Raw genomic sequence first — 11,277 nt, 5'->3', positions numbered from 1 at the left:
TTCCAAAATTTAAAACATATATTAATTTCATTTAATTTTGTATGAACGTATTCTAGCTTTGTAAAACAAAGAGAAACTCCATAATCATCAAAAATCAAACAGGTAAAAAAAAGAGCTGCAAAACCCATGTTTCTTTTTAATCCAGGTGAGGTTTCATAAGAAGAACCTACCTGCATATACCTGATGTAAATAAAACAAATTAGTTCTGACCTGCCAATGTGGTAACCCTTCCACCCTCAGTCAGTGGGGGATCCTGCCTGGGTTTAGAAAGTGCACATGAATGGTCTCAGTTCTCTATGAAATCTAGAGTCTGTGGCTCATTACGCTTGTGAATTTTCAAATGTCACTTGAACACAAACACACTTTAACATTCTAATGCAGCATTTAAGTGAGTTATCTTTTCAGGCAAATTTGTTTCCTTTCACTGTAATTAGGGAAATCTATTGTGAACAATTTATTTTTGTTCAATGCGATTATGTCAACCGATTATACAAGTTTTCTTGTTACCCCTTGGTTTCAAATTCTGGTTCATATTGTACGGATGTCAGAGAGAACTCGGGACATGTGCTAATATATTAAATATGATAATATGTGATTATAGTTAGATGGTATCAGGCATCCAGCTATGTAAGAAGGCCAAAATCGCCTTTATTTAAAGTCAAATGTCCTTCGTCTTAAATTTAATTTTAAAAATACATCTGGCTGTGGTGAATGAGGTATATATAATTTTACCTATATCACAATATTTTTCATATAATTATATGTAAACCAAGTCCCATTTGCAGGAGCAAGATTGAATCAATTACTTTACATTAGACAGAGAAGAATACATTGCCTATATTCATAAAACATATGTGCACATATATGTATACATGTGTGTATGTTCTGATACCAGAAGTGTTTAAAATTAAAAATCCAATTATATGGACAATAAAATTAAGTTGTCCATGGTAGTGCTATTTTGGTTATTTTTTGCTGTTTTTACAAAAATCTTTGTGTTAAGAATATAGTGACAAAGAGTTTGTGATGTCTGTGTAGAAAGTGAAAGTGAATACTTGTGTTTTTGTGTGTAAATTATGGAATTAAAACAAATGCCTATGGACTGGAAGCAAGGAATGCTCATTGACTGGGGTGTTTTTACTATTGCTAAATAAATATAATATGAGGCGGTAGGTAGAGAGAGAAGAAAAACATTTTTAAAAGGTCTGTAGTCCTTTCTCAATCACCCTATCTCCATGAAATAGCAGATGATAAACAACATGACATATCTGTCGCTTATTCCTGAGAGACCCAGTGCTCAACACCCAGGGACCAGACACAGACATGGTTATATGACACAGGCCCGTCAGGAGCAGGGCTGAGCCCTTTGCAGACAGCACTGTGCACCCCAAAGGAGGCAGTAGTTCCGTGTCAGGTACTAATATTTTTCTTGTTTTATTCATTTATACTTTAATTTCCTTAGTTTTTTATTCTTTCTTGAATGAAAGCACATTATAAAACCTAAGGAGATTATGGATTATTAGACACACTTTTATTTGAATGACTTATCAATCTTTCTTGTTATATTTTATATTTATAGAGAGAGATGGCAGGGCTTATAATACTTTGCATGCATGGATTGTGGAGATGGTCAGAAGTTTTTTTACTGGTTTCAATATGCTACCTGTACTTTTAAATACTCTTAAAAATATTTCCATTTGTAAAGGGAAGCTTTTTTTAAATATGTATCTACAGAACAGATATTTAAAAGAATTTAAGCCACGGGTTTGCACACTAGTACGTTGAGCATTTGATTATTATTCAGATATTCTTTATCTGTTCTTCATCTACCTTCAACTCCACTTTCCTTTTATTCTCACAGAACAGAGAAGGTCATGGGCAGTATTATGTTGAATATAGCTGGTTTGGGTAAAACACAACAGTGGAACATAAAAATTCAATTGCCACCCATGGACCAGCAACCCTTTTATAGCCAAAGGATGCAGATTACAGAGATATTCATAGCAAAGAGTGTTAAAAGAAAACAATAATAGATATTACATTTTCTACAGAATTAAAATGGGGCACAGTTGAGTCATCCATCTCTCTCAGGTTATGAGCCTATGGACATAAGAATACTTTTATGAGGAGTCCTACGCATGTACTGTTGGTGACTAGTTCATGTGGATTCTTATGCATTCAGGCAGAGAGACTCACGCACTCATCCACACTCCCGTGCTCGCCTCCCTCACCCGTGCTGGCAGCATCTGTATGAACATGTCCCAAACATCCTTCCTATTCTCCCCTGAGCAACAGCACCTGTCAGAGGGGAGCACGGTTAGCAGATCACTCATGGAGCCCCATCCACCTTGCTATCCAGCAACTGCCGCCTCTGTGCTGCAGTGGGTCCTGAATCACAGACTATCTCTGTGCTTTGTTTGTTGAGGCTGGATAGACCCAGAGGAGTTACGGAGTGAAAGGTGCTTGGTGGACCCATGAACCTGCCGTAGCTTTGCCTGCTCCACTATTTTGGATGATAAGGCAAAAGCAAGGAAGTAGATTCACTAACTGCACCTTTACTGGATTGTGTGTCTCTATCATTAGATATGAAAATACGTCTACTAAATTTTTTTGTAAAACAAGCATTTTCAGAAGACATGGTTATGTTCAGAGTAATTGTGAAATTATTGTCTCCACTCTGATGACATCAATTTCTTAATACGAGATCTTAATACCAGGCAGAAAAACCAAACTACATAGATTGGTGTGAAAACAGCCTAATTTAATTTGGATGAGAGTGCTACACCTCTATGCAATTCCATACAAATGTTGCTGTAATTGTTTTGTTATCATTTTATCAATGTGAATTTCTTAGGATACAGTTGCAGGTGAGTCAGTTTACATGAACAGTCCTGGATTACCTCTTTTTCTCGTTATGGGAAAATTGAAAGGAGCAGCAGTCTTATTATTAAGACAATAAGGTGATATAAATCCAGCCCTTCCCTTTCCATCTTTCACAACCAGGGATTTCCAGACCTGAGCGATGGCTGCTGACAACTGCACTGGGGTCACTGAATTCATATTCCAGGGTCTCTCTGGCAGACAGGACGTGCAGCAGGGGCTCTTTGTGCTCTTCCTGCTGGTTTATGGCATAACTGTGGTTGCCAACCTGGGGATGATCCTGCTGGTCAAGGTGGACCCCAGACTCCACTCACCCATGTACTATTTCCTGAGCAATCTGTCCTTCTGTGATGTCAGCTACTCGTCCACTGTCTCTCCCAAGATGCTGGCTGATTTCTTATCTGAGCAGAAGAGGATACCACAAACTTTATGTGCCATTCAGATGTATTTTTGGGGGATCTTTGGAGATGTGGAATGTCTCCTGTTGGCGGTCATGGCTTATGACCGTTATGTAGCCATTTGCAACCCACTTCTTTATACAGTGGCCATGCCCAGGAGACTCTGTATCCAGCTCGTGGCCATTGTGTACATGGGAGGTTTGGTCGACTCGGCAATCCACACCTGTTGTATATTCCGATTGTCATTCTGCAACTCCCACATCATCAACCACTTTTTCTGTGACATCCCACCCTTGCTGGCCCTCTCTTCCTCAGACACCTCCATCAATGAGATTCTTTTGTTCTTTTTCGGTACCTGTGTTGTGGGGCTCAGCATCATGACTGTCCTCCTCTCTTACATCTACATCCTAACTACCATCCTGAGAATGAAGTCAGCAGCGGGCAGACGCAAAGCCTTTTCTACGTGTGCCTCCCACTTAACCACTGTGGCCATATTCCACGGCACACTGCTGTTCATGTATTTCCGACCCAGCTCCAGTTACTCCATGGACACGGACAAAGTGGCATCTGTTTTCTACACAGTTGTCATCCCTATGCTGAACCCGCTGATCTACAGCTTGAGGAATAAAGATGTGAAAGATGCCCTGAAAAAAATGGTCAGCACTAAATTATGTTCTGTGTGAAATAAGTTATTCCACCCAAAACTGTTATTTAAAGGTTCTGAGATCTGATGTTCAGGTCGTTCGATACAGGTTCCTGTAGTCTCACCAATACATCTTCTATATACTTCCCATTACTTATCACTATGCCTCAGTTGAGTGTAGGAAGCAGTGACTTTTGATCTCAACCTCCTCTCAATATATGAAGCGTGTTAATACGTCCACTTTGCTGTTTTCGAAGAGAGTCTTTTTCTACCTGCTTTCCTTATTCATGGATAAGCCCCAGGGAGCTTTCATTGCCAGAACTCCCCACGTTTCTTGACATCATAATTCAACTTATTCTCCCAAGGTACAATATTTTTTCATAAGCAATGGGTTTATTAAATCAGAAAGGTTTGAGAGACTTAAATTATTTTTGTATATATATCCTTCCTATGCACTAGTATCCCTGTATAAATGATCCATCATAACACCTAGAAATATATCCATAGTAAATAAGTAAGAATAAATAAAAACACTGTTGCCCTAACTCACATTTCAATAGCATTTTCATTGCACATTCGAAATGCACACCTTAAGTAATTGCAAATGTTCTTTTGTGAAGGCATTTCAGAATGATAGTAAACCACAAGAGGCTGCTCTGCTTTTCAAGGGGGCATTTGCATGACCTATGACAGACAAAGGGATAATATGGAAGTGGGAAAAAAATCTATGAGAAATATTTCTTTGGATCAGCAGTTTGAAGGATTACTAGCTGTACCATATTTTCTGAATTTAGGCATATTTCTTGGTAATCATTCTTATGTGCATGAACATATTGGAAAAAACTGTAATTTGTTTAAGTCCAAACAGTCAGAGGCTCATTGTGTTTGCAGTGTTCAAAAGTTACAAACATGCCATCTTCCTTCCATGTAACATATGACAGTAGTATCTGATAAAGACCGATTTGACATGCATAGTGATTCCTTTAATCACGTCTAATAAGTGCAAACTAGTGAGAAGGAAATTTGGTCTGAGTAAACTAGGTTCCTTAGCTCAATAACTGTAAGTCTAATAATGCCATACACCACTTTGGATAATTGTAATTTCATCTCCCTGAATGTTGCATTGGATGTTGAAAAATAATTTACTGGTATGTGTCATAGGATTCACTAATAAATAGGAACATCATGTATATGGTCTAAACTAACTATTCCATGATGGAATTCTACAAAATCAGGGAAAACATTGTATAATTCTATTCATGCTCATGTGCTTTAATCCTCACCGTTCCCTGCCATTCGCTGCAGCTCCTCATCACAGTATTCTCACACACCCACCAGGACTATTGGGAAACACTACTGTCCATATATAATATTATCAGTGGGTGGGTGTGGTCGCTGAGGTAGTAGGCACGTTTCCGTGCCCAGACACCTTTCCTTCAGCCTTGGTACTGAAATCCCTAAAGAAACAAATGGCCTTGGTGGTATATTTGGCTGCATGCACAGAGCAGTGAACACGTGGATACATACTGGTGTAGGAGGCGTGACGACATGGGTGAGGCTGCAGCAGTGCCAAAGCTCAGTGACCCAGCAGTGGGAGGCCCTGTGCAAGATGCACAGGCAGCAAGGTGTAATCTCTCTGGAAGGTCCTCTCTAGAAAAACGCTATGGCCCAGGCACCCAGTGCAGCTCTGAATCCCTGTGATTTTGAGGAAATCGCTCTCTCTCTTGTCACCTGAGGAAAGAGGCATAATTGAAATCAAACAAATGCATTTATCTGTGGTCTCAAAATGCATTTCTGGGAGGAAGAATCAGGTGGCAACCCAAATTATGTCCCATTCAGGATAGGTAGTCAGTGGGATTTAAAGACAGAAGGGAATGTTGCACATGTCATTTACAAAGAATTTTGACTGGAACTGGTGGTAGAAAACTAAAACTGGCTGAAGTGAAGTTGTTGCTCAGCTATGATCACATAGATGTTTTTTACTGCAGGAAGTTGCACATGTCCTGGGCTGCCCTTGGAATACTTCTGGCTTGTCTCAGATCAAAATTTCAGGGATCTACCTGGTCAGAGTGTGGGGAAGGTCGCTTCCTTAATAGCCTCCTGGCTCCATGTTAAAACTCCAAGACCTAAGTGACTCCATTTCATTTCCTCTCTCATATTCACCAGACCCCAGCACCTCCCCGTAAAATAGGTCTTGCCCTAGGTTATCCCTAAGGTCCTTTCTAGTCGTCACAGTCTGTCCATGTCTATGATCTAATGCTTTGTTTACACCTATCCTCACTATAGGATTTATAAAAACCAAACAACAACACAAGAGAGAGGCTTCATCTTCATGCAAAATAATTCCATTGTGTCTGTGACAGATTTCACAAGAAATAGAATAATGAAAACAGCTAGAGATTGCGTGTGGTGGACAACAAATAATTTAAACACAAATCTACCCAAGTGATATTTAGACTTTTATAGACTCTTCACAGAAGTAATTGTGCAACTTTATTAGTGTTCAAGTAAATAAAATTTATAACCTCAGCGCTGCACTATGACTCACACTTGAGCATCTATAATGATAAATATTTACAAAGTTATATCATGTATTCGGGTGCATATGGAACAGTTATAGCTTTCAACATTGAGGAAGAACTCGGCATTCATTATCTTTCAAAAACCATGTCAGAGTCTCTATGAGAGCTGGCATATATTCCCCTTCCTCATTATACCCAACAGAAATGAGTACATATGTATACCCAAAGCTTCCACAAAAGTGATCACATACACAGTAGTATTATTGGAACCTGACAATAATGTGTGGGGTTTGTTCATTGGGCTACTACACAGCAGAGAATGAATGAACTATCGAATCTCACATACATGACACAGAGCAACAGAATTCAGACTATAGGATACAAACTAAATTATTTCACTACTGTAAAGTTTTTTAAAATCAAAGAAAATTATCATATTACACATCTATTTGTGTTGAGGTTATGGATTCCCCTGAAATGCTCATTGTGTACTTTTATTTGGTCAGGGTACCATGTGCAGTGACGTTTTGTTTCCAAAAATTAACGTGTTTATTTTAAATCATAAAGTATGTGACTTCAAAGAATATTCTGAACACAAAGGCTATGTACCATCAGATTGTAGACAATTGCAGTATATTGTTATTTACTTTTAAAATCTCTATCAGATCCTTAAATCCATGGTTTCAAGATATTTTTGTATAATTACTAAAGAATGCAAATTCAGATGGGGTGGAGCCAAGATGTGGCATGAGTAGAGCAGTGGAAATCTCCTCCAAAACCACATATATTTATGAAAATATAACAAAGACAACTCTTCCTAGAATAGAGACCAGAGGACACAGGACAACATCCAGACCCCATCCACACCTGTGAGAAACCAGCGCCTTGTGAAGGGGGTAAGATACGAGCCCCAGCCCAGCGGGACCCTAGCGCCCCTCACCCCAGCTTCCGGCAGGAGGAGAGGAGTCAGAGCAGGGAGGGAGAGGGATCCCAGGACTGCTAAACACCCAGCACCAGCCATCAAGACCAGAGTGCAGACACAGTGCATGTGTGGTGTCCTGGATACTAGGGAAACAGGACAGCAAGACCCGGGAGTGGGTGCCTGAGGCCGGCACCCTGGGGACAAAGAAGAGCGAGTGGCTTTTTTTTTTTTTTTTTGCGAGTGCACATTGGAAGTCTTAAAGGAACAGGGACCCCAAAGACAGACGGTAGCATCCTAGGACACTTAGTCTAGCAGCAGGGAATTGGGGGAACTCTGGGCACTCTAACCCCCTGGGCAGCAGGGAGCATGGAGGCCGCTCATGGAGATAAATGACCTCCTGGGTGCTCCCCCTCCAACGTAGCTCCACCATATTGGAGCTGCAGCCGGAGGCAAGCCACGCCCACAGCAACAGTGAAAATAAACTCCGTAGCAACTGGGCAGGAATCAGAAGACCTGTCTGCGTGCAGCTTCCCAGCACAAGCCACTAGAGGTCGCTGTTCTCCCAGGAGAGGAAGGTCACAAACCAACAAGAAGGAAAGTTCTTCCAGCTGTCACTCGTGCCAGTTCTGCAAACTATCTCTATCACCTTGAAAAGGTAAAATTGCAGGCAGACAAAGATCACAGAATCAACAACTGAGAAGGAGACAGACTTAACCAATCTTCCTGAAAAAAAATTCAATATAAAAATCATAAACGTGCTGACAGATGCACAGAAATACGCAAGAGAAATGGGATGAAGTCTGGAGGGAGATCACAGATGCCAGAAAGGAGATTACAGAAGTGAAAAACAAACTCTGGAAGGATTTATGAGCAGAATGGATGAGATGCAAGAGGCCATTGATGGAATAGAAACCAGAGAACAGGAACGTATAGAAGCTGACATAGAGAGAAATAAAAGGATCTCCAGGAATGAAACAATATTAAGAGAACTGTGTGACCAATCCAAAAGGAACAATATCCGTATTACAGGGATACCAAAAGAAGAAGAAGAAGAAAGAGAAGAAAGGATAGAAAGTGTCTTTGAAGAAATAATTGCTGAAAACTTCCCCAAACTGGGGGAGGAAATAATCGAACAGACCATGGAAATACACAGAACTTCCAACAGAAAGGACCCAAGGAGGACAACACCAAGACACATAATAATTCAAATGGCAAAGATCAAGGACAAGGAAAGAGTTTTAAAGGCAGCTAGAGAGAAAAGGGTCACCTATAAAGGAAAACCCATCAGGCTATCATCAGACTTCTCAACAGAAAACTTACATGCCAGAAGAGAATGGCATGACAAATTAAATGCAATGAAACAGAAAGGCCTTGAAGCAAGGATACTGTATCTAGCATGATTACCATTTAAATATGACGGAGGGATTAAACAATTCCCAGACAAGCAAAAGTTGAGGGAATTTGCCTCCCACAAACAACCTCTACAGGGTATTTTAGAGGGACTGTTCTAGACAGGAGCATCCTTAAGACTAAACAGATGTCACCAGAGAAAATAAAATCACAGCAAATAAAGCAGACCAACCAAATACTAACTAAAGGCAAAAAAATAAAATCCACTACCCACTAAAAGCAGTTCAAAGAAACACAAAAGAGCACAGAAAAAAACAACGAACATATAAAGAATGGAAGAGGAGGAAAAAGAAGGGAGGGAAGAAAAGAATCTCCAGACAGTGTATATAACAGCTCAATAAGTGAGCTACGTTAGGCAGTAAGATACAAAGAGGCTAAACTTGAACCTTTGGTAACAACGAATCTAAAGCCTGCAATGGCAATAAGTACATAGCTTTCAATAATCACACTAAATGTAAATGGACTGAATGCACCAATCAAAAGACACAGAGTAATAGAATGGATAAAAAAGCAAGACCCATCTATATGCTGCTTACAAGAAACTCACCTCAAACCCAAAGACATGCACAGAATAAAAGTCAAGGGATGAAAAAACATATTTCAGGCAAACAACAGAGAGAAGAAAGCAGCGGTTGCAGTACTAGTATCAGAAAAAATAGACTTCAAAACAAAGAAAGTAATAAGAGATAAAGAAGGATATTACATAATGATAAAGGGCTCAGACCAACCAGAGGATATAACCATTCTAAATATATATGCACCCAACACAGGTGCACCAGCATATGTGAAACAAATACTAACAGAACTAAAGGGGGACATAGAATGCAATGCATACATTTTAGGAGACTTCAACACGCCACTCATCCCAAAGGATAGATCCACTGGGCAGAAAATAAGTAAGGACACACAGGCATTGAACAACACACTATAACAGATGGACCTAATAAACATCTATAGAACTCTACATCCAAAAGCAACAGGATATACATTCTTCTCAAGTGCACATGGAACATTCTCCAGAATAGACCACAAACTAGCCTCAGTAAATTCCAAAATATTGAAATTCTACCAAGCAACTTTTCATACCACAAAGGTATAAAAGTAGAAATAAATTCTACAAAAAAAACAAAAAGGCTCACAAACACATGGAGGCATAACTACATCCTCCTAAATAATGAATGGATCAATGAACAAATTAAAATAGAGATCAAGGAATATATGGAAACAAATGACAACAACAACACAAAGCCCCAACTTCTGTGGGATGCAGTGAAAGCAGTCTTAAGATGAAAGTATATAGCGATCCAGGCACACTTGAAGAAGGAAGATCAATCCCAAATGAATAGTCTAACATCACAATAATCGAAACTGGAAAAAGAAGAACAAATGAGGCCTAAAGTCAGCAGAAGGAGGGACATAATAAAGATCAGGAAATAAATAAACAAAAGTGAGAAGAATAAAACAATAGCAAAAATCAGTGAAACCAAGAGCAGGTTCTTTGAGAAAATAAACAAAATAGATAAGCTTCTAGCCAAATTATTAAGGGAAAAAGAGAATCAACACAAATCAACAGAATCAGAAATGAGAGTGGAAAAATCAGGACGGACTCCACAGAAATACAAAGAATTATTAAAGATTACTATGAAAACCTATATGCCAACAAGCTGGAAAACCTAGAAGAAATGGACAACTTCCTAGAAAAATACAACCTCCCAAGACTGACCGAGGAAGGAACACAAAAGTTAAACAAACCAATTACGAGCACGGAAAATGAAATAATCAAAAAACTACCCAAGAACAATACCCCTAGGTCAGACGGATTTACCTCAGAATTTTATCAGACACATAGAGAAGACATAATACCCATTCTCCTTAAAGTTTACCAAAAAATAGAAGAGGAGTGAATACTCCCAAACTCATTCTATGAAGCCAACATCACCCTGATCCCAAAACCAGCCAAAGACCCCATCAAAAAAGAAAATTACAGACCAATATCCCTGATGAATGTAGATGCAAAAACACTCAATAAAATATTTGCAAACGAAATTTAAAAATATATCAAAAGGATCATACACCATGACCAAGTGGGATTCATCCCAGGGATGCAAGGATGGTACAACATTCGAAAATTCATCAACATCAACCACCACATCAACAAAAAGAAAGACAAAAACCACATGATCATCTCCATAGATGCTGAAAAAGCATTTGACAAAGTTCAACATCCATTCATGATAAAAACTCTCAGCAGAATGGGTATAGAGGGCAAGTACCTCAACATAATAAAGGTCATATACAATAAATCCACAGCCAACATTATATTGAACAACGAGAAGCTGAAGGCTTTTCCTCTGAGATCAGGAACAAGACTGGGATGCCCACTCTCCCCACTATTATTTAACATAGTACTGGAGGTCCCAGCCATGGCAATTAGACAAAACAAAGAAATACAAGAAATCCAGATTGGTAAAGAAGAAGTTAAACTGTCACTATTTGCAGATG

General features: G+C 39.3%; 1 protein-coding gene across 1 annotated transcript; it reads left to right on the top strand.

Annotated features, from left to right (window-relative positions):
- Nucleotides 1-3,022: 3,022 nt before the first annotated feature.
- Nucleotides 3,023-3,961, top strand: LOC108385929 (olfactory receptor 5J3-like). The gene has a single exon (XM_037011053.2). The coding sequence runs from the start codon at nucleotides 3,023-3,025 to the stop codon at nucleotides 3,959-3,961; it is 939 nt and encodes a 312-aa protein (XP_036866948.2).
- Nucleotides 3,962-11,277: the final 7,316 nt, after the last annotated feature.

The sequence above is a fragment of the Manis javanica genome, chromosome 11 (genome assembly GCF_040802235.1).
Source record: "Manis javanica isolate MJ-LG chromosome 11, MJ_LKY, whole genome shotgun sequence".
Classification (NCBI taxonomy): Eukaryota; Metazoa; Chordata; class Mammalia; order Pholidota; family Manidae; genus Manis; species Manis javanica.
This window is presented reverse-complemented; position numbering and strand designations above follow the sequence as displayed.